The sequence below is a fragment of the Cololabis saira genome, chromosome 5, assembly GCF_033807715.1.
Source record: "Cololabis saira isolate AMF1-May2022 chromosome 5, fColSai1.1, whole genome shotgun sequence".
NCBI lineage: Eukaryota > Metazoa > Chordata > Actinopteri > Beloniformes > Belonidae > Cololabis > Cololabis saira.
In genome coordinates, this window is record NC_084591.1 from 38,591,064 (window position 1) to 38,615,651 (window position 24,588).

At 41.9% G+C, this 24,588-nt stretch overlaps 1 protein-coding gene across 1 annotated transcript in view; it reads left to right on the forward strand.

Annotated features, from left to right (window-relative positions):
* pclob (piccolo presynaptic cytomatrix protein b) overlaps positions 1-24,588 on the forward strand; it is a 75,409-nt gene that overhangs the window by 5,379 nt on the left and 45,442 nt on the right. The window contains exons 4-16 of the mRNA XM_061722790.1: positions 2,000-2,803; positions 2,932-3,657; positions 4,026-4,991; positions 5,146-6,210; positions 6,365-7,420; positions 7,574-8,632; positions 8,749-9,708; positions 9,915-10,874; positions 12,909-13,745; positions 13,948-15,150; positions 15,387-16,532; positions 16,878-17,889; positions 18,010-18,257. Of these exons, the coding sequence (XP_061578774.1) occupies positions 2,000-2,803; positions 2,932-3,657; positions 4,026-4,991; positions 5,146-6,210; positions 6,365-7,420; positions 7,574-8,632; positions 8,749-9,708; positions 9,915-10,874; positions 12,909-13,745; positions 13,948-15,150; positions 15,387-16,532; positions 16,878-17,889; positions 18,010-18,257 (12,042 nt within the window). The remainder of the gene's footprint in view (positions 1-1,999; positions 2,804-2,931; positions 3,658-4,025; positions 4,992-5,145; positions 6,211-6,364; positions 7,421-7,573; positions 8,633-8,748; positions 9,709-9,914; positions 10,875-12,908; positions 13,746-13,947; positions 15,151-15,386; positions 16,533-16,877; positions 17,890-18,009; positions 18,258-24,588) is intronic.

Below are 24,588 nucleotides of genomic sequence, written 5' to 3' on the forward strand. Positions count from 1 at the left end.
TTCCTTTGTACAGTTTGAAAGTTTTGGGGACAAAATTCTCTTGAATTTGGACTGAGACTGTTAGATGTGAGTTGTTACTATATTGTTGTAATTTTTCAAATGTGCATATTACGCACATACAACACTACATCAAGCCAATTTTGGTTTTGGAAGCTGCTTTTTTGTTTTGTTTTATTTAATTTGAATGCTTTTTTAAATTTTATTTTGTAACTTTGGGAAATCATACCAAAAGTTTAAAAATTAATTTACAGAATGTAATAATCATGTCAAGGTTTCTAAGTTACTGGTCAAAGAAGCATATCAAATGCGTTAACACCACACAGACATTTGTTTTGGAGTAGCATTGGTCTGTTTTTCATCCCAACCCTTTGAGATTTAAAACAACACAAAGGCTGTGTGTTAAAAAGGGAACGATATATTTGCTTTTATGATGACGTGAAACCATAATTACATATAAGAGCTAACGATAATTTCTTTTTAACTCTAATGGAAGGAAAAAAGGTTCAGCAGCTCATTCATTGACTGTTCATTGTAAAACAGTCCCTTTAAATGCTGCATGCAGTAACGCCACACAGACATACACACCTTATGTGTATTGTTTTGTAGGGAATACTGCATGCAGGGTAAATACACGTGGCATCCTCAAGGCAATGTGAAGCACGAAGAACTTGACACTTGGCTTTGTAATTCAATGCACGGTTAGAATCTACCTTGTCAAAGATGGTCCGAGGTCACTTGATGATGTTATGCAACTGAATCGAAGGGCTGGGAAAGTACTACACCAGGATCAGAATTACAATGTCATTTCAACAAATATTCATGGAGGAGCTGCTTTTGCACTTTTGAAATTTAAAAACATGTTACTCAAAATAAGATTCAGCCATACAGTATATGATAATATACAAATATCTGTTTTGTGCCATTTTGTTAAATACACATATAACCCACAAACTTAATAAATAAATAAATAAATAAATACATGTTGCAAAATCTATCTTAACTGGCTAGTAGGGCTGTTCGATTAATCGATTTTAAATTGTAATCGCGATTATGTAATTAGAACGATGTTAAAATGTAAAAATCGTAAAATCGATTTTTCACTTTTTTTTTTTTTTTACCTTGTCAGCACACATATTAATGATTGATACCATATTAATGATTGATGGAAATACCTCTCAATACTTGCGACAAGTGCCCCATCGGAGAGGCTCTTTAGTGTAGGAGGGGGCGTTGTAACATGCCACCGGGCATCCCTCAAGCCAGATGCCGTAGACCGGCTCGTGTTCCTTGCAAAAAACTTGCAAATGTGAACAACAAATGTAATGACTGACATTACACACCTCTACCTCCTTCATGGGTTGCATTATTATTTAGCATGCAAAGACCCAGTTTAGTTTAATTAGAAAATGTCTTGTTTTATTTAATTGGAAATATAACTAACTGTATGTTTGCAAGTGCTGATTTGCTGATTTTTTTTTTTCAGAGATAAAACTTTATATTTTATTATATTTTTTAAAACTTTTTTTCAACTTATTTTACAGAGTTTTGCACTTTATTCATTCTTTTTTGGTTTAATAAGAGCAAAGTTTGCACTTAAAGCCCAATGGGGCAAATGTTCAATAAAAAAACAGCATATTTGAAATCATTTCTTTGCCTTTTGTCAATTCACAAAATAATCGTAATCGAAAATCGGATTTTGAGAGAAAAAAATCGAGATTTTATTTTTGGGCAAAATCGAACAGCCCTACTGGCTAGTGTGTTATTAACATCATAAATCTTATCACCATTACATAAGGATCATCTGCCCATTCCCGCCTTCATTTAAGTCAGTGTGGCTCTTTATAGAATCAGCACACTGCATTCTGTCATTCTTATCATGTCTGAGTGGGTTGTTTTCTTTTATGTGTAAGACATCTCAACTCATAGCTTCTTTATGTGGCTATTTTCTGCCAGAACCAGAAGTTCATTTATAATTGATTCCTGTGTTTTCCTTTTTCAGGGAAAGGAGTGGCTTTGTCTAAACTGTCAGGTGAAAAGAGCTTCTGGAGGAATTGGATCCCAGAAAGACTCATCCTTGGTCGATTCATCAAAAAAGGCCCCAGCAGCACAGCCTGGATCACAAAAAACATCTTCACCAGGCTCTCCACTGAAAAAAATATTAACACCAGCCAAGCCTGAAGGAGCAGAGCGTCAAAAACAGGTCAGCCCAGCTCCTAGTCAGGGAAAACCTCAAGAGAGCCACAAGACGGGACCTCAGAAACAATCCGACAAGACAGTTCCAGCTGGGCAAAAGCAAGGAAATGCCCAAATGCAAGAGTCCGGGAGCATCTTTGGTTTTGGTGGACCTAAAACTCAAAGTGACGCTGTTAAACCTGCAGAGTCAGTGACTGGAAAAATGTTTGGGTTTGGTTCCTCTATTTTCAGCTCTGCATCCACTTTGATTACTTCAGCTGTTCAGGATGAGGCCAAAACTACACCACCAATCTCTCCCAAGATATCTCCTGCAAGAGAATCAAAATCTTCACCTGTCAAGAAACAGGAACCAGAGAAAAAAATCCAACAACCACAGCCAGCCAAGGGTTCACCAGTAGTGCTGCCAAAAGCAGAAAAACTTCCAGCAGAACCGCCAAAGACAACTTCAGCTTCGCCAACTGTATCCAAGGCAGCCCAGTCTACATGTCCTCTCTGTAAAGTGGAACTTGATATGGACTCTAAAGATCCTCCAAACTACAACACCTGCACTGAGTGCAAAAACAATGTATGCAACCAGTGTGGATTTAATCCCATGCCAAATGTTAAAGAGGTAAGATAAGAGACATTTTTCTAGATTACACAAGGAGATGATTTTAGTAACTATTTTAGAATGAACATACATTCCACTGTACTTCAACTATACAGATCTAAATTTAATTTGTGTTTGCTCTTGTCTAGGTGAAGGAATGGTTATGTCTCAACTGTCAAATGCAGAGAGCACTGGGAGCATCTGAGCCTCCAGGAACTCCCCTGATGAAACTACAGCCTTCACCAAATAAAATCACTGCCCCTTCCAGCATACTTAAGAAGGAAGGTCCTCCTCCGCAGAAAGATATTCCAACATCTGTGAAACCTAAAGAGACACCATCACCAGGCTCTCCTCAAAAGAATATTCCACGACAAGGCCAGAAAAAAGGTCCTGAGAAGCCACCAGAGCAGAAAAATCAAGCAGAAGAAGCTGGAGGATTCTTAAAGTTAGGTGGTCCTCAACCTGATGCTGCGAAACCTGTGGAATCATTGGGTGGAAAAATGTTTGGCTTTGGTTCTTCAATCTTCAATTCAGCATCCACATTAATAACACCACCAGTCTCACCTAAAATGCAGGCCACAAAGGGAACCAAATCACCTGCTGTTCAGAAACTGGAGGAGAAGAAAAAGCCAGAACAAGTTCAACAACATAAGACCTCTCCCTTATTACCTGCCAAAGTAGAAAAAAGGGGAACGGAGACTCTGAAGGATGCAGTGGGTCCAGATCTTACCAAGCCAGACCAATCTGTCTGTCGAATTTGTAAAGTTAAACTCAACATGGGTTCCAAGGATCCTCCCAACTACAACAAATGCACTGAATGCAAGAACACCGTCTGCAACCAGTGTGGTTTTAATCCAATGCCAAATTCGTCCGAGGTAATATTAGATATATTTTAATATCTCTGTTTACCTTTGTTACCTTGAAAAGAGCACTACTCAGAGACCACTTACTACCAGCAAGGCTGAATTACAAAAAGTGCCTTGATCTTGATCTGAGGAATTACAATTAAATTATTCGTGTGCAACTCTGTTTGCATGTTCTTAGTAGTTTTGCTTGCAAACAGACCATATGACAGACACTCAAACAGAAGCAAACCAGATTATCCTTAGCAAATGTTTTACTGAAATGTTACTATATAAATAGTAAAATATGTTATCAGTTTATTAATGTGCATATTTGCAATATTTGGATAAAGTTGTTCTGTATGACTTGTGTTTTAATCTTTATTACTTTCTTTTTTTAGGTTAAAGAGTGGTTATGCCTGAATTGCCAGATGCAGAGAGCTGTTAGTGCAGCTGAGCCTACAGGACCTTCAATGAAGCCTCACAGTGCACCTAGCAAAACCTCTGCCCATGTACATCAGAAAATAACAGCTGATAGTCCACAGGAAAGTTTGAAGAAGGAAATATTGAAATTGGACATAAAGACAGAAACTGCAGTACCTGATCAATCTCAAAAGAAGGGGAGCTCTACGCCAGCTTCTCCTCTCAAAACAAAACCTGCAGGAGTGTCACCTGCAACTAAAGTTGTTAAAGAACCAGAAGGTGAAGTACAGGCCAGCGCAACTCCTGGTCAGAAAACTCCCCTGAATAATCAGAGGCCACCACCTGATCAGGCAAGTCAACTTGGACTAAAACCCAGCAAGGTCACGGCAGATGCACAGAAAGAGTCGGTAAAACCTCTTGGCGTGAGTGGTCCTAAAACAGGCCCTGATGTTTCAAAGACAACAGACTCTCTGGGTGGAAAAATGTTTGGATTTGGTTCCTCCATTTTCAGTTCAGCGTCCAATTTGATATCATCTGCTGTTCAGGATGAGTCACGGACGACACCACCAAGCTCTCGTAAGATGTCTGCACCAGCACAGGTCTCTCCCAAGATGTCTGTTTTGTCCAAAATCTCTCCAAAAACTACACCAACAGTTTCTCCCAAAATGTCACCAGCAAGGGAGCCAAAAACTGTTCAACAGAAAACAGAGCAGGAAAAGACACCAGATCAATCCCAAAAGAACAAAGTGGATGTAGCTCCGCCACAACCATCAAAGGTAGCAACAGTTTCCAAAACGGGCCCTGGGGCAGATCAGACCAGCTGTCCACTGTGTAAAGTTGAGATGAATATCGGCTCCAAGAACCCTCCCAACTACAACACCTGCACTGAGTGCAAGACTGTAGTTTGTAACCAATGTGGATTCAACCCCATGCCTATGGGAGAGGTAAGTACAAGAATCCAGTATTCTATTACTACTATGAGCAGTATGATTTCAATTGATATATAATGTATTTATTATTTCCTTTCTGGATTTTTGTTTTTATTCATTTAATTTATAATATAAAGCAACTTATGGCTGTGGGTTTGTTGTATTTTAGGTAAAGGAGTGGCTATGTCTCACATGTCAGATGAAAAGAGCTGTTGGGCCACCTGAGTCTTCAGTTCCTCCTAATATGAAGTCCCAAATATCACCCAAAAGAGTTCAGGCTTCCACTCCAGTTCAGCCGAAAGATGATTCCAAACCAACTACTCCTCAAAAGATAGGCAGTCCAAACCCTGGTGAAAAACAGAAGGAGATATCACAGTCAGTCTCTCCACAGAGAAAACAATCAACACCCTCAAGCAAACCTGAAGCTGCACTAATGAAGCAACCTATCCTTGATCAAAAAACAGGGCAAGAAAATTCAAAAACAGATCAGGAGAAACTGCCTGATCAACCAAGCCAACCTGGACGTAAGCCGAGTAATGCAAAACAGCAAGCTGTTAAAGAACCAGAAGGTGAAGTACAGGCCAGCGCAACTCCTGGTCAGAAAACTCCCCTGAATAATCAGAGGCCACCACCTGATCAGGCAAGTCAACTTGGACTAAAACCCAGCAAGATCACGGCAGATGCACAGAAAGAGTCGGTAAAACCTCTTGGCGTGAGTGGTCCTAAAACAGGCCCTGATGTTTCAAAGACAACAGACTCTCTGGGTGGAAAAATGTTTGGATTTGGTTCTTCCATTTTCAGTTCAGCATCCAATTTGATATCATCTGCTGCTCAGGATGAGTCAAGGACAACACCCCCAAGCTCTCGTAAGATGTCTGCACCAGCACAGGTCTCTCCCAAGATGTCTGTTTTGTCCAAAATCTCTCCAAAAACTACACCAACAGTTTCTCCCAAAATGTCACCAGCAAGGGAGCCGAAAACTGTTCAACAGAAACCAGAGCAGGAAAAGACACCAGATCAATCCCAAAAGAACAAAGTGGATGTAGCTCCGCCACAACCATCAAAGGTAGCAACAGTTTCCAAAACGGGCCCTGGGGCAGATCAGACCAGCTGTCCACTGTGTAAAGTTGAGATGAATATCGGCTCCAAGAACCCTCCCAACTACAACACCTGCACTGAGTGCAAGACTGTAGTTTGTAACCAATGTGGATTCAACCCCATGCCTATGGGAGAGGTAAGTACAAGAATCCAATATTCTATTACTACTATTAGCAGTATGATTTCAATTGATATATAATGTCTTTATTATTTCCTTTCTGGATTTTGGTTTTTCTTCATTTAATTTATAATATAAAGCAACTTATGACTGTGGGTTTGTTGTATTTTAGGTAAAGGAGTGGCTATGTCTCACATGTCAGATGAAAAGAGCTGTTGGGCCACCTGAGTCTTCAGTTCCTCCTGATATGAAGTCCCAAATATCACCCAAAAGAGTTCAGGCTTCCATTCCAGTTCAGCCGAAAGATGATTCCAAACCAACTGCTCCTCAAAAGATAGGCAGTCCAAACCCTGGTGAAAAACAGAAGGAGATATCCATCTCTCCACAGAGAAAACAATCAACACCCTCAAGCAAACCTGAAGCTGCACTAATGAAGCAACCTATCCTTGATCAAAAAACAGGGCAAGAAAATTCAAAAGCAGATCAGGAGAAACTGCCTGATCAACCAAACCAACCTGGACGTAAGCAGAGTAATGCAAAACAGCAAGCTGTTAAAGAACCAGAAGGTGAAGTACAGGCCAGCGCAACTCTCGGTCAGAAAACTCCCCTGAATAATCAGAGGCCACCACCTGATCAGGCAAGTCAACTTGGACTAAAACCCAGCAAGGTCACGGCAGATGCACAGAAAGAGTCAGTAAAACCTCTTGGCGTGAGTGGTCCTAAAACAGGCCCTGATGTTTCAAAGACAACAGACTCTCTGGGTGGAAAGATGTTTGGATTTGGTTCTTCCATTTTCAGTTCAGCATCCAATTTGATATCATCTGCTGCTCAGGATGAGTCACGGACGACACCACCAAGCTCTCGTAAGATGTCTGCACCAGCACAGGTCTCTCCCAAGATGTCTGTTTTGTCCAAAATCTCTCCAAAAACTACACCAACAGTTTCTCCCAAAATGTCACCAGCAAGGGAGCCAAAAACTGTTCCTCAGCCAGAGCAGGAAAAGACACCAGATCAATCCCAAAAGAACAAAGTGGATGTAGCTCCGCCACAACCATCAAAGGTAGCAACAGTTTCCAAAACGGGCCCTGGGGCAGATCAGACCAGCTGTCCACTGTGTAAAGTTGAGATAAATATCGGCTCCAAGAACCCTCCCAACTACAACACCTGCACTGAGTGCAAGACTGTAGTTTGTAACCAATGTGGATTCAACCCCATGCCTATGGGAGAGGTAAGTACAAGAATCCAGTATTCTATTACTACTATTAGCAGTATGTTTTCAATTGATATATAATCTCTTTATTATTTCCTTTCTGGATTTTTGTTTTTATTCATTTAATTTTTATATAAAGCAACTTATGGCTGTGGGTTTGTTGTATTTTAGGTAAAGGAGTGGCTATGTCTCACATGTCAGATGAAAAGAGCTGTTGGGCCACCTGAGTCTTCAGTTCCTCCTGATATGAAGTCCCAAATATCTCCCAAAAAACTTCAGGCTTCCACTCCAGTTCAGCCGAAAGATGATTCCAAACCAACTGCTCCTCAAAAGTTAGGCAATCCAAACCCTGGTGAAAAACAGAAGGAGATATCAGTCTCTCCACAGAGAAAACAATCAACACCCTCAAGCAAACCTGAAGCTGCACTAATGAAGCAACCTATCCTTGATCAAAAAACAGGGCAAGAAAATTCAAAAACAGATCAGGAGAAACTGCCTGATCAACCAAGCCAACCTGGACGTACGCAGAGTAATGCAAAACAGCAAGCTGTTAAAGAACCAGAAGGTGAAGTACAGGCCAGCGCAACTCCTGGTCAGAAAACTCCCCTGAATAATCAGAGGCCACCACCTGATCAGGCAAGTCAACTTGGACCAAAACCCAGCAAGACCATGGCAGATGCACAGAAAGAGTCGGTAAAACCTCTTGCCGTGAGTGGTCCTAAAACAGGCCCTGATGTTTCAAAGACAACAGACTCTCTGGGTGGAAAAATGTTTGGATTTGGTTCTTCCATTTTCAGTTCAGCATCCAATTTGATATCATCTGCTGTTCAGGATGAGTCACGGACGACACCACCAAGCTCTCGTAAGATGTCTGCACCAGCACAGGTCTCTCCCAAGATGTCTGCTCTGTCCAAAATCTCTCCAAAAACTACACCAACAGTTTCTCCCAAAATGTCACCAGCAAGGGAGCCAAAAACTGTTCAACAGAAACCAGAGCAGGAAAAGATATCAGATCAATCCCAAAAAAACAAAGTGGATGTAGCTCCGCCACAACCATCAAAGGTAGCAACAGTTTCCAAAACGGGTCCTGGGGCAGATCAGACCAGCTGTCCACTGTGTAAAGTTGAGATGAATATCGGCTCCAAGAACCCTCCCAACTACAACACCTGCACTGAGTGCAAGACTGTTGTTTGTAACCAATGTGGATTCAACCCCATGCCTATGGGAGAGGTAAGTACAAGAATCCAGCATTCTATTACTACTATTAGCAGTATGATTTCAATGTTTTTATTCATTTAATCTATAATTATAAAGCAACTTATGACTGTGGGTTTGTTGTATTTTAGGTAAAGGAGTGGCTATGTCTCACATGTCAGATGAAAAGAGCTGTTGGGCCACCTGAGTCTTCAGTTCCTCCTACTATGAAGTCCCAAATATCACCCAAAAGAGTTCAGGCTTCCACTCCAGTTCAGCCGAAAGATGATTCCAAACCAACTGCTCCTCAAAAGATAGGCAATCCAAACCCCGGTGAAAAACAGAAGGAGATATCCATCTCTCAACAGAGAAAACAATCAACACCCTCAAGCAAACCTGAAGCTGCACTAATGAAGCCACCTATCCTTGATCAAAAAACAGGGCAAGAAAATTCAAAAACAGATCAGGAGAAACTGCCTGATCAACCAAGCCAACCTGGACGTAAGCCGAGTAATGCAAAACCTCAAGAATCTGGAGGCTTCTTTGGCTTTGGCGATTCTAAACCTCAGTCTGAAGGTGCAAAAGCGGCAGAGTCAGTAAGTGGGAAGATGTTAGGCTTTAGCTCTTCCATTTTTAGCTCTGCATCCACTTTAATAACCTCAGCTGTCATCGACCAGCCAAAGACTACTCCACCAGTTTCTCCCAAGATGACCCCTGCCAGGGAGTCCAAATCCCCTACTGTCCAAAAAGCAGAACAGGAGAAGAAACCAGAGCAACCACAGCAAGCAAAGGGGCAACCAGCTGTACAGCCAGAAGGTGGTGTGATCAAGCCACCAGCTAATAAGACACCAGATCAGCTTCAGAAAACAGACCCATCCTTGCAGACAAAGACATCTCCACCAGGGCAGGCTAAAGTAGACACAGTGCCATCAGAGCCTCCAAAGCCTGAAACAGCTCCCCAAGCAACCATCAATCCAGATCAGTCATGTCCACTCTGTAAAGTAAAACTCAACGTAGGCTCCAAGGACACACCCAATTACAGCACCTGCACTGAATGCAAGAACGCCGTCTGTAACCAGTGTGGATTTAACCCTATACCAAATGAAACAGAGGTAAGAGAAGAGAAAGAACATTATTAACATTATCTTTTATTTGCATATCCATGGTATTTCTTTTACTAACAAAATGTTAAAGTTTTACATCTTTTTTTATTTCTTGTACTGGATTCAAAATATGTATAAAATAGAAGTTTAACTATACACAGTTGGACTTTGAGTAATTGGCTGAACTTTTTTTAATTTTTTTTTTCCTATTTTAGGTAAAGGAGTGGCTATGTCTCACATGTCAGATGAAAAGAGCTGTTGGGCCATCTGAGTCCCCAGTTCCTCCTACTATGAAGTCCCCAATATCTCCCAAAAGAGTTCAGGCTTCCACTCCAGTTCAGCCGAAAGATGATTCCAAACCAACTGCTCCTCAAAAGATAGGCAGTCCAAACCCTGGTGAAAAACAGAAGGAGATATCAGTCTCTCCACAGAGAAAACAATCAACACCCTCAAGCAAACCTGAAGCTGCACTAATGAAGCAACCTATCCTTGATCAAAAAACAGGGCAAGAAAATTCAAAAACAGATCAGGAGAAACTGCCTGATCAACCAAGCCAACCTGGACGTAAGCCGAGTAATGCAAAACAGCAAGAATCTGGAGGCTTCTTTGGCTTTGGTGATTCTAAACCTCAGTCTGAAGGTTCAAAAGCGGCAGAGTCAGTAAGTGGGAAGATGTTAGGCTTTAGCTCTTCCATTTTTAGCTCTGCATCCACTTTAATAACCTCAGCTGTCATCGACCAGCCAAAGACTACTCCACCAGTTTCTCCCAAGATGACCCCTGCCAGGGAGTCCAAATCCCCTACTGTCCAAAAAGCAGAACAAGAGAAGAAACCAGAGCAACCACAGCAAGCAAAGGGGCAACCAGCTGTACAGCCAAAAGGTGGTGTGATCAAGCCACCAGCTAATAAGACACCAGATCAGCTTCAGAAAACAGACCCATCCTTGCAGACAAAGACATCTCCACCAGGGCAGGCTAAAGTAGACACAGTGCCATCAGAGCCTCCAAAGCCTGAAACAGCTCCCCAAGCAACCATCAATCCAGATCAGTCATGTCCACTCTGTAAAGTAAAACTCAACGTAGGCTCCAAGGACACACCCAATTACAGCACCTGCACTGAATGCAAGAACGCCGTCTGTAACCAGTGTGGATTTAACCCTATACCAAATGAAACACAGGTAAGAGAAGAGAAAGAACATTATTAGGGCCCGAGCACCTTCAGTGCGAAGGCCCTATTGTATCTGTAGGATTTTTTTTTCTTTCTTTCTTTCTTTTTTCTTTCTTTTTTCTTTCTTCTGATGAAAGGAGGGCCTTTTTGCCCCCTAAACGTGCCAAAAATGGCAAAATGGTTCAACAGCGCCGCCCGGAAAACTTTGTGCCCCAAGCCCCACAATACGGTTTGATGTACATGCACGAAAATCGGTACACACCTGTATCATGTCGTGACTTAAAGAAAAGTCTCTTGGCGCCATGGCCGAAACCGAACAGGAAGTCAGCCATTTTGAATTAATCGTGTCATTTTGGCGAAATTTATGCCATTCCTTCTTCAGTTAATACGGCCCGAACCGTAACGTGCACCCAGGTGTGTTATATATCAAAATGTGCGTCTCCATCCTCCGACACAACGCATTACTTTTCTCTTTCAAAAGCGTTACCGTGGCGACGCTAGACGCCAAAAAGTGCGCCCACCCTTCATCCGATTGGTTCAGACAGAAAAAACTTTGTGCCTCAAGCCCCATAATACGGTTTGACGTACATGAACGAAAATTGGTACACACCTGTATCATGTCGCAACTTAAAGAAAAGTCTCTTGGCGCCATGGCCGAAACCAAACAGGAAGTCGGCCATTTTGAACATTCTGAATTAATCACATAATTTTGGAGCAATATATGCCATTCCTTTGAGAATTAATACGGCCCGAACCAAATCGTGAACCTAGATGTGTTATACATCCAAATGTGCGTCTCCATCCTGCGACTATGCGCATTACTTTTCTCTTTCAAAAGTGTTACCGTGGTGACGCTTGACGCCAAAAAGCGCGCCCCCCTTCATCTGATTGGTCCATATTTGATAGTTCTCCAAAAGTCACCAATTTTTGCATGCAAGCCAGGCCTGGCGATAAATTTGATATTTCATGGTTTGCATTAATGGGCGTGGCAAAATGGCTCAACAGCGCCCCCCGGAAAACTTTGTGCCTCAAGCCCCACAATACGGTTTGACGTACATGCACGAAAATCGGTACACACGTGTATCATGGCGCAACTTAAAGAAAAGTCTCTTGGCGCCATGGCCGAAACCGAACAGGAGGTCGGCCATTTTGAATTAATCGTGTAATTTTGGCGCAATTTATGCCATTCCTTCGGCAATTAATACGGCCCCAACCGTAACGTGCATCCAGGTGTGTTATACATCAAAATGTGCGTCTCCACCCTCCGACTAGGCGCATTACTTTTCTCTTTCAAAAGTGTTTCCGTGGCGACGCTAGACGCCAAAAAGCGCACCCCCCCTTCATCTGTTTGGTCCATATTTGATAGTTCTCCAAAAGTCACCAAATTTTGCATGCAAGCCAGGCCTGGCGATAAATTTGATATTTCATGGTTTGCATTAATGGGCGTGGCCTAACGGCTCAACAGCGCCCCCTAGAATACTTTTCTCTGCCATAACTTTTGAATGGTTTGACATAAAGAGTCGTGGGTGGTGTCATGGGACTCGGTATTGAGTCCTTGACCATAATTGGTGCAAATTAGCCCCGCCTCTTCTTTTGATTGGTTTTCCCTATTTCCTGCTACAACTTTTGAATGGTTTGACATAGAGAGTCGTGGGTGGTGTTATCAGATTCTGTATGGAGTCCTTGACCTTCATTGGCCTGAATTAGCCCCGCCCCTTCTTCTGATTGGTTGTCCCTTTTTTCTGCTATAACCTTTGCATGGTTTGACATAGAAAGTCGTGGGTGGTGTCATTTCTGATATGCTTATGGGGGGCGGTGGCCGTTAGTGCGAGGGCCCGTTCATCGCTGCTTGCAGCTTTAATTAACATTGTCTTTTATTTGCATATCCATGGTATTTCTTTTACTAACAAAATGTTAAAGTTATACATCTTTTTTTAATTTCTTGTACTGGATTCAAAATATGTATAAAATAGAAGTTTAACTATACACAGTTGGACTTTGAGTAATTGGCTGAACTTTTTTTAAATTTTTTTTCCTATTTTAGGTGAAGGAGTGGTTGTGTCTTACCTGCCAGATGCAGCGGGCTGTTGGAGTAACACATCCTCCTGGAGTCACATCTCTCAAAACTCAGGCACCTGGGAAATCCCAAAGGACAGACATCAGCAGCCCAGCTGAGCCAGAAATGAAGGAATCATCAGTATCACACTCACGCCAGAGGAAAGTCTCTGCAACTCCACAGGCATCTGTGCTAGATGATGCTAACAACACAGTGGTTCAGCAACAGGCCAGCCCAGCTCCTGATCAGAAAAAAGCACAGGATTCCCGAAAAGCATCAGGTTCCGAGAAATCACCAGTCCAGCCAAGGCAAGCTGAACGTAAGCAGAGCAACGCATCTGCACCTCCACAGAAAGAGTCCGGAGGCTTTTTCGGTTTTGGTGGTAGCAAAGCTCAGCCCGAGGTTTCGAAGGCAGGAGACTCTGTGGGTGGAAAAATGTTTGGCTTTGGTTCCTCCATTTTCAGCTCTGCATCCACTTTGATTACCTCAGCCGTTCAGGACCAGCCCAAGACCACTCCACCAGTTTCTCCAAAGATGTCACCTGCAAAAGAAATTAAATCACCTGCCAACCAGGAGACGAAGAAGCAGGAACAACTTCAACAGGCAAAGATACATGCAGTGGAACAGGCCAAAGTGGACATCGTTCCTCAAAAGCCTGTTGAAACCTCCCAAGTTGGTGTCAAACCAGGCCAGGCCACCTGTCCACTCTGTAAGGCCGAACTCAATATGGGATCCAAGGACCACCCTAATTACAATACCTGCACGGAGTGCAAGAACACAGTCTGTAACCAGTGTGGGTTTAACCCCATGCCAAACAAGACAGAGGTAAGTGAAATCCACTCAGGATATTTGCATGATGTATATTTCATACCATATGATTATACAAATACATCATTTTTCGTGATAGTATGTTAGTTTCATAACAGAGCAATTTACTTTCATATAAAATATAGGAAAGTGTATTTTATTGTGCTATTCTGTGCTTAAAATCTGTTGATTAGTCACAATAATATGGTTTTCCTGACAGATTAACGAGTGGTTATGCCTGACGTGTCAGATGCAAAGAGCGCTTGCAGCGGCTGAATTAGGACAGCCTCCACTGATGAAACCTCAGCTGTCACTCAGCAAAGTATCCCCACCCAGCTCTTCCCAAAAAGATGCCAAGGACAATCAAAAGAAAGTTATTTCCACTCAAGAAGCTGCAACTGTGGAGAAAATTCAGGACAGTGCAACACAGGATACGACACAAAAGAAAATGGATATTTCAAAAACAACTACCGCAACACCAGCTGTGAAAGACACTACAGCTGCTGTTCCAGGCGCAACAAAAGAGGAGAAATCCAGCATGCCATCTGCAGAGGATGTTCCAGCCTCCTCCGCACCTCAGAGCAAAGAGATGCGACCTGTTGTTTCAGACCACAAACAATCAATGCCTGCTCCAGCTCCTCCTGTGATGGATTCTGAAACTTCAGATCAAAAGGAAAAGCCCCCAAGTTTTGATCCATCTAAAGTTGTATCAGAAAAGAAAGAAGAAACTACTGAGACAGCTCAAAAATCAGTCGATCAAGCTGTCAAATTGTTGGATGATGTACAGCCCCAGAAAGCCCTAAACAAAGACTCACACCCAGTTGAAAGTGGTCCACCGCCAGTACAGTCAGAAAATCAGGAATCAGGAAGTTTCTTTGGCTTTGGCAGTCCCAAATCTCAGCGTGTTGCCTCAAAAACAACTGAAATGGTGACTGGAAAGATGATGGGATTTGGCTCGTCTCTCTTTAACTCAGCGTCTACTCTGATAACATCTGCAGCTCAGGAGGATACGCACATAATGTCCAGCGCTCGCAAAATGTCTGCGCCGCAAGTGTCTGACAAGAAGTCGGAACCACAGACTTCTCCAGCTGTCAAGTCCAGCTCTCAAGTTTTTCCAAGGAAGACTTCAGTTGGAGAGGTCAAAGCTAATGTCATGCAGAAAGTCCATTTAGTGAAAAATACAGACCAACCTAAGGACACTAAACCTCTACTGGGGCAGACTGAAGTTGATAAAAGTTCACTTGACCTGGAAAAACCAGCAACTCCCCAAACTGCACCCAAAGTGGATCAGTCTACTTGTCCACTTTGTAAGGTGGAACTTACCATTGACCCTAAAACTCCCCTGAACTTCAACACCTGCACTGACTGCAAAACCACTGTCTGTAACAAGTGTGGATTTAGTCCAATGTCTAACCTAGCACAGGTATGATAAAAATAATGTGATTCACCTCATGTACAGTTATTACTCTCATTACGCCTTTTGGTCAGAATACAACCAAGCTAATCAATCAACTCTGTATTTATATTAGTCCATTATTTAATTTCTCTGCACTTGTGTACATTTACTACAAGTTAATGTACACCAACCGCTCAAAGTACATATTGAGAGTTCATCATAAACAACTCATGATGCAGTCATATCTTATCTTTGTTTTTCAGGTAAAGGAGTGGCTGTGTCTTGATTGCCAGATGAAGAGAGCACTTGGGGCTTCTGAACCTCCTGGCCTCCCAATGATAAAACCACAGCCTTCACCAAGCAAAGAGATCCCAGCCCCTATACAGGAGAAAGAAAACCAGATTCCAGCCTCGCAGGAAGACATTCATAAGCCAGCCGAACTCAGTAATCAGCTTGCTGACATAACTACAGTCAAAGAAACAGAATCTCCTGCAGGCAGTGCACCAGCAAAGACAGTTACGGCTTCAGTCCCTTCTGTGCCTGAAAAAAATGTTTCACCAATTGTCACAAAGACTGACATTTCACCAGCTTCACAAAAAACAGCTTTAGGGATTACCAAAAGTGAATCAGATTTACCCCAGCAAGAAACTCAAAAAGTTCCCATAAATGCTTCCTCTCAGCCTGCTCCACCAGCTCCAGCAGAAGCAGAAAAGCAGTCCATAAAACGATCTCCAGAAGCTATTACCACGTCTGTTAAATCTGCTCCTCCATCACACGTGGAAGCAGGAAAGTCACTCCCAAAACAGCCTCCAAAAACTGGGACTTCTCCAGCGAAATCTGTACCACCATCAGTTCAGTCTGCAAAACAGGAGTCAGGAGGCTTCTTTGGTTTTGGTGGCAGTAAACCACAGCCTACAGCAACAAAATCTGGAGAGTCTGTGACGGGAAAGATGTTTGGCTTTGGGTCATCTTTCTTAAGCTCTGCATCCACTATGATATCCTCGGCTGTCCAGGATGAACCTAAATCTACACCGCCAACTCCACGAAAGATGTCCACTACAGACAAAGTCACTCCCAAAACTACACCGACAGCTTCTCCAAAAAGAACACCAGCCAAAGATGCCAAACCAACTTCTGTGCAGAAAACAGAGGAGAAGAAACCAGAAAAAACACCACAGGATAAGGTTCCTTCAGCTCAACAAATCAAAGTGGAGAAGATACCACCAGAGCCCCCTAAAGTACTGGCAGAAACTGAACGTGCTTCTAAGACAGATGAGGCCACCTGTCCACTTTGTAAAATCAAACTCAACATGGGCACTAAAGATCCTCCCAACTACAACGCTTGCACAGGATGCAAGGTTACTGTCTGCAACCAGTGTGGATTTGATTCACTTCCAAATATATCTGAGGTATGTCTTTGTCCCAGCAAGACTAATCTTTGTTCTAATTTGTTTTTATGTTGTGATCACTTCAAAAATAGAAATCTCCACTATTGCCATTTATCATAGGAGTTTGTTAACTGTTGAATTTAATAAAATGATATAAATATAACAATATAACATTGTATAAATATATGCAAATATTTTTATGAATGAATACATGCAATTTTGACATTACCCTCTGCACTCCCCATTAATAGCAATGGAAATATTCTTCAGTTCGCCTGTTAAAATCATCACTTCTAATGTATCTATCGAAGCAATGTGATATGGCTTCCTTTTCAATAACTGTTAGTTTCACTGCACTTCTTTCAGGTAAAGGAATGGCTTTGTCTAAATTGCCAGGTGAAGAGAGCACTGGAAGCTTCTGAGTCCACTCCACAGGCTTTGCCAAGCAAAGTTCCTGAACCTTCCTCTGATCAGAAAGAGAAGCCTACACAAGACAAGGACAACAAAAAAGAAGCCACACAACCTGCTTTAGACAAAAAAGAACCTCTGACACTTGAGGCCAAAGGTTCTATGCAAAAGGTTCCTGTGGTTGCAAGTACTGAACAAGTACAAGGCAGAGACATGGCTGGCCAGCAGGAACTGGCTGGAAAACAGCCAGCAGTAGAGGTTTCTACAGCAAAAGCAGACGTAAAGCTAGGCCTCGCAAAACAAGAAACTGGCAAATTGCCAAAACAGCCACAACAATCCGTGACCCAACCTGTCAAACCCACTCCAGCTGCAGCCCGGCCTACTAAGCAGGAGTCTGGAGGCTTCTTTGGCTTTGGTGGTCCTAAAACACAACCTGCAGCAGCAAAGCCTGCTGAATCAGTGACTGGGAAGATGTTTGGTTTTGGTTCTTCTTTTTTAAGTTCTGCATCTACATTGATAACTTCAGCCGTTCAGGATGAACCAAAAATTACACCTCCTACTCAAAGGAAGATGTCCACAACAGCACCTATCTCGTCTAAAGCTACACCTCCAGTGTCTCCTGCAAAGATAGCTCCTGTAAAGGATACCAAGCCACCTGCTACGTTTCAGCAGGTGAAACCTGCTCCCGCTCCTGCTCCTGCTCCAGCTCCAGCTTCTGTCCCAGCCCCTGCCTCTGCCCCTACTCCTGCCCCTGCTCCAGTTCCTGCTCCAGCTCATGCCCCAGCCCCAGCTCCTGCTCCTGCTCCTGTCCCAGCCCCAGCTCCTGCTACTGCCCCTGCCCCTGCTCCAGCTCCAGCTCCAGCTCCTGCTACTGCCCCTGCCCCTGCTCCAGCTCCAGCTCCAGCTCCAGCTCCTGCTCATGCCCCAGCCCCAGCTCCTGCTCCTTCTCCTGCTCCTGTCCCAGCCCCAGCTCCTGCCACTGCCCCTGCTCCAGCTCCAGCTCCAGCTCCAGCTCATGCCCCAGCTCCAGCTCCAACTCCAGCCCCAGCCCCAGCCCCAGCCCCTGCCCCAGCTCAAGCTCCTGCTCCAGCTCCTGCTCCTGCCCCTGCTCCAGCTCCAGCTCCAGCACAGGAAAAAGTAGAGAAAGTTTTACCGGAGACTATAAAATCCACAGAGGGAGTAAAGGTCACTCCTAAGACAGTTCTGTCCACATGTCCACTCTGTAAAGTTGAACTGAACATGGGCTCCAAGGATCCGCCCAATTACAGCACCTGTACAGAATGCAAGAGCATCGTCTGCAACCTTTGTGGATTTAACCCCATGCCTCACACAGAAGCGGTAAGTGCAACAAATGTCACATTTTGCCTTGAAAAAAAAGCATGTTTTTCACTCTCATTGAGTTGGATATCCATTTGTTTGTATGACTCTTTTTTACACCATGCAGAGAATAAGGAATACAGCGTTTACATTCTCTTTGTGTACTGTTGCTACAATTGGTCTAATGCACCAAAAGTGTATGATAGTAATCCCTTTGGTGCATATTGTGTGTTGCTAATGTTGGTTAGGGACTAAATGAAACCAATGAATGGACAATGTAAAATAACAGATCATAATTATCATCGGTCATCATTCCTCTTAAATTGTATATTCATGCAGCATCGTTTTTTAAGCATCTCCTGCCTAAAACATATTTTTTTGGTGCCTGTATAAGGTTAGTCCTGTTTTGGCTAGTGAAGCGAACAAAGTGAAGTACGGCTGAGTATTGTTTTGTCTGAAGTCCACCTAACTAACCCCTAGGCTGACATTGTTCAAATATGCTACATGTTGATGTTGTTACATGAAAAAAGCGCATACTACTACTACGACTAATGCATTTGAGGAGCAGTGATTTTCCTGGGACAGAATAACTGGATTTGTTGTATTATTTGTGCTTCATTAGTCTACAGGGCTTTTACCTGCTGATAAAGATATATAACACAGTGAAGGAAAGTGAAAGTTCCAGAATGCACAACATGACATTTTTGGAATATCAGGGATTTATAATGGCTCATCTGTAATAATCTCCTTGCAGCTTTGTCATCTCAAGCATATTTTGAACACCAGAGTCAGCTCTATTGGTCCATAATTTAATTTCTTGTCAAAAGTAAAGCTGTATGTCCCATAATAGGAAACATAAGAGCTCTGTCTGCTTGCACATGCCACATAGACATCTGAGTATGAGATTGCTATTATTGCAGATTCTGAATGTTCATTTAAAAATACTTCATCAAGAGCATAGTTTGCTTAGTATCAGTATTTTCTTGCAAATTTGTGTGTGAAACCTTTAAATTTCCACTCTTTAGTAGCTACCATGAAGAGTGACTGTCATACAGCCTTTTATTCCTGTTTTAAACAGAGGACAAATGATGCTGCACGTTTCTCTGTTTGAATGACAAAGTACGTGACTTATAAGTGTGGTGGAGTATTAGATAGAGCCTGCAGCAGATATAAGATGGACACATCATTGAAATTGATGTCACACTTTGACTTTGAACAGCACGTGCATCTAACTTAATCCTTCTTAATCCTTGAATTAATAAAAAAACATTAAGAGGTCTCTGAAAACATACCCAATAACAGGCTGCATGGTTGCTGACTGTTGTGGATTTCCTTCAGCTGGGCAGGCCAGAGTTTGTTACATAACCATTTGGCAGACTGACAACACTGAAAATGTATTAAAGCAATGATTGAGGATTGTGCAACAGCATTAGTGAGATGGGATCTGCTGCCACATGAGACAGGGACCAGGGAATCACCAAACCCCGTGAGAGATTTGAGATGGCAAAGTCCTCTGTTACACCAATAAGCAGAGGTGAAAATGATTAGGTCCATCACAACACGGTGCGATACATTTGTACCAGACATTTAAGGCTATCTGCTCTGTCAGAGAGAAGTGGCTCCCTGTAATTCATCCATCTCCTCTTCATTGCATCTGGGTATCAATATTACTCAAGCATCTGTTTTGCAACTCTAAACATTCAGCTAATGTATGATGCATTACTGCATTGTACACTTTTCATCACTCCATGTCAGGTACATTAATATACCCCTTCTTGTATTAGTTTTTTTTTCTTTGTCTGAGCTGCTAACAGTATCCAAAGTACTTTATCTTGATTTGCCAGTTATAAAAGATTTAACAGAGACGTATATTAAAACAATTTGACCCGCTTCCCTATGTTCCTGGTTTCTTTTAAAGTCAGAGTAATATTTGAAGCTAAAAGTAATCTATAAGAGAAAAAGAAATACTCTCCCACTTACTCAGAAGTAACATTTATCTCTTTAGTGCAGCTTTTGTTCTTCATTTCTACCTGTTAGTTTTCACACTGACACATGGGGACTCAACACATTCAGCCCGAGTCACGCATTTGTATGGGGAACCAACACCAGATGGTATTCTAAGTCGAAATTGCACTGCTCACATTTTGTTGTTGACATCAGAGGAGTGAGACAGCCCAAGTATAAAAGTGGGATGAGGAAGGACATTGCTGCTGTGTGTACAGAGTAGTTGTATGTCACTTCGGAGAACAAGAGTAGCCTAGCCTCAACAGAACTGGATAAAAAGAGTTGCCATAATTACTGCTACCCTATGCCTGCTTTATGTATGTCAGTTCTTTCATGAATGTGTATGGATTTTTTCAGAAGTTACTATCTTTTTCCTTTTTCTCCCAGAAAAAAAAGGATTATAAGGTTTGAAAGGGAAGGATGTTGCTTCAGGCCTTGGTAGTGCTAGCATCAATTCTGCTTCTCCCCTCTGCCTTTTCTGCTTCAGCTGTTGCCATTAGAGGCTTGTGAGTGACTGTTGTCTGATAAAGTAGGGCACACGTGTGCAATGCTGACTAGAGCTTTGTGTCTGACTGACAAGACATTTCCTCTAAATCCTTTAGTCAGTTCTTAAAATGTGACTATATTTTTGGCTTAAAACGTATATCTTTCTTCTTTTTAGCTTTCGAGTAATTAGCTCTCATCTTAATGGTTTTAATGTGTCAAAAAGTAACTGTATGATCCAGAGGAGTTTTGACTGCTGATAAAAGACAAGGCAAGGGCTATTTAGGGGGGTTTCTTGACATGACTCTGTGAAATATAGCCCTTTCAATAGTCTGGAAAAGCACCGGTGAAACAGGGAAAGTGGCTAAGACACGTTTCCATGGCACCCGTCTCCCTACCGTGACACAGTGAGTCAGGCATACAGTTTGACTCCATCCTTCAAGAGGAAGTGGCTGATCACTCTTGCACTTTAGAAATGTTATCTGTATCCAGGCTTGTTGATTATCAGGCTGAGGGGGCTCAGGTCAATGTGGAAAAACAGTAGACACAGATGCTCTCCTCGGTATATATCATACTTGAGAGTAACCTTTGAAAATGGCTTTGAATTGTTCTCTAGAGTTGTTTTCCAAAGTCCCATAGAGTTCTTGTTGAAGGTACTTTTGTTTAGTGTTGATATATAGAGTTCCATGCATTTTAATGTCCATGTACGCAGCATTAAGATACTTGAGTTCCTGCTTTATTCAATCACTACATTGTGCTCGGCTCCTCCAGTGTTGCATCTAATTCCCTGTATTCAGCTGCACTCAAATGTTTGCTCATCTTTAATAAAGGATATCCCAGTTGTGATGTGTGGGCTTAGATTAGGACCCAAATGCTGAGACAGAAGTAAGAAAGTGAAAATTGATTTATTTAGATGATCCAGGTAGGTGAGGTAAGGGAGGCAAGGGGTTCCACCGGTGGGCTGGTGAGTTTCTGGCCTGGGCTGGCATAGTGATGAGCTGAGGCACTGTTGGAGTGAGGATAGACACTTTGCAGGGCTGGCAGTGCAGGCAGCAAATAGTGGGAGGCAGAGAGGCTGGAAAAATCATGTCAGAAGAGCTGCGGATGAAAAAAGGAACACTGGGAAGCTTGGAGAGACGAAACAAGAGTGTTTGAGTTTCCCTAAAATGAATAGGGGAAAATCTACCAAAAGTGGTTACAATCTGGGAGCAAGCACACCAAGGACCAGCGTTTTATAAGCAGCTTTAACCATGATCAGGAACAGGTTTGCAGCTGCCAGCTCCTGAGCCACCTGGTTAGCCATGCCCCTCCAAACAAACAAAAAAAAAGCACACACCACACCGGTACTACTTAAAAGTTTCATATTACATTGTGGAATTTGAGAATATAACAAGAATTCTTTTAATAGCTTAACTTGCCTCAAACATTTATTCAGTCATCCATATGCGTACAAGCTTTCCACAATATCTTGCTGGGACATTGGTTCATTCCTGAAATGTATGCCTTTAAATGGTTTTTATTGCAAATATCCCATCGGATTCTGATCAGAGATTTGTGTGATAGACTCTCTAATACACTAATATTTGTAATGCATAAGCCAAATTACAACTCATTTAGAGAAATACTTGACATTACTGCTATCTGGAATACATGTTAAAATGTTCATTTGAAAGATATTTTAACTTGTTGTCTGATACCTTGCTTTAGTTTATACATGAATTCTTATTTCCTCATAATGCTTGTCATTTTAGTGAAGTACACCGTCCAGCCTACAGTAAAAGAGCTCCACAAGGTGATGCTAGCCCCAAACATGACAGTTGAAATAGTATTCTGAAGCCCGCAAGATTCCATCCTTTTCATTCACACATAACAATGATCATAAAAACAAATACTATGATGTTTGTCTAGTCAGACCACAGGCAAAAGCTTCCAAAAACATGGTTATTTGTCCCCATGTTTAACCGCAAACTGTAATGTGGCTTTTTTTTATGGTGGTTTTGGAGCAGTGGTTTTCACTTGCTATGTGGCTTTTCTCCTCTTGAAGTGTCAGATGGGGTTTTACGGTCAGTAATGATCAGTACTCGAGTTGTAAAAAAAAAATCAGGGGGGATGGTGGATTTTATCATATGGGGACAGATAGAATTAGAATCAGAATCTCAGAATCAGAAAAAAGCTTTATTGCCAGGTCAGACATAAATCAGACGAGAGAACTTGACTCCGGTTTACACCGTAGTTTGTGCTGATTACAAATAATATAATGACTGACCAAAACACCTGCAGAAACACTGCAAGAATGACATAGCAGCAGTTAAATGTAGCCTTCTGTAAGCTTTAAATATCCACTGGGCTTACATCAAATACATCAAAACACAAAAATAAAGAACAGTTTTCTGAACTTATCAATATGCCTCTGTCCTTCACAGGATAAGTAAAATGGATCACTGCAAAAACTCAAAATCTTTGTCTTATTTCTAGTTAAAATATCTCATTTTAGTAAAAAAAATCTAATTACACTTAAAAGAAGACTCATCACTGGAAAAAACAACTATTTTCACCTGTTTCAAGTAAATTTTCACTTAAAACAAGTAGAAAAATCTGCCAGTGGAATAAGATTTTTTTGCTTGTAATGAGAAGATAAATCTTGTCCCACTGGCAGATTTTCCTACTTATTTCAAGTGAAAATGTACTTGAAACAGGTGAAAATTGTCAAATGAGTTATTTTTCTGGTGTTATTTTTCTGGTGATGACTCTAAATGTTGAAATAGCAGTAAAACCACATTCATTGATGAAATGACATAAAGGATGGAAAGGGGGGATGGAGGTTTTACAGGGGGGATGATTTTGACCGTTTTTATTTCAGGGGGGATGCCATCCCCCCTCATCCCCCCTCAACTCCAGTACTGGTAATGATGTTCTCTTCCTGGTTTCACACAGCATCTTTACTAGGTCTTTTGTTGTTATTCTGGGATTAATTTGCGCTTTCCAGAACAAAGCCCCTTTTATCTCTGTGACACAGGCAACTGTCTCCTTCCTGAAGAAAATGATAGTGTGTACTCCTGTGGTGTTTATTCTTGAGTATTGTTCGCAAAGATGAACATGCGACCATCAGGCGTCAGAAAATGTTTCAGAATATACCTCATCATAAACCTTAAAGATGTGGTGGATGAATGCCTTATTCTTTGCTGTCCTCAAATCATGCTTCGGACAGCAATGGTTTTGATAATATCCTCTGCTTTTTTTTCCACGAATTCAAGAACAAGGAGGACTCAGACCTTCCATTACAGCCACTTACTTTTTTATAAACTAACTGAATGCAAGGCAGTATAAATGTGCACAGAATGTGGTTCACCTAAGGGGAATTGTCAGTGTGATAATGGAAATAGGACCCTGTAATAGTAGACCTATGTTCTCTGCAAGAAGCACCTTTTTTTTTTCTTCCCTTTCCACCTAACCTTTTCCAGGTCAATATTCTATCTATGTCGTTTCCTCCATGTCTTAACCTGTGTAAAGTCAGGTATTATATATAGGTTGTTTTTTAAAGGCAAAAACAAAAACAAAAGAGGAAATAAGTCAGAATTGGTCTTAAAGACCAGCAGTGCAGCTTTGATGTCTGACAGAGCTTCCAAATCTTACAGGGGCAAATTATTGACTGGTACTTGGACAAGCTATATTATCTACATATTGGTTTAACTTAAACATAGACAGCAATGAGTATAGCTGTTGTTAGGTACCTTTCAGTGGCAATAGGAGATGGTGAGTTATAGGGCTGTTCGATTAATCGATTTTAAATCGTAATCGCGATTATGTAATTAGAACGATGTTAAAACGTGAAAATCGTAAAATCGATTTTTCACTTTTTTTTTTT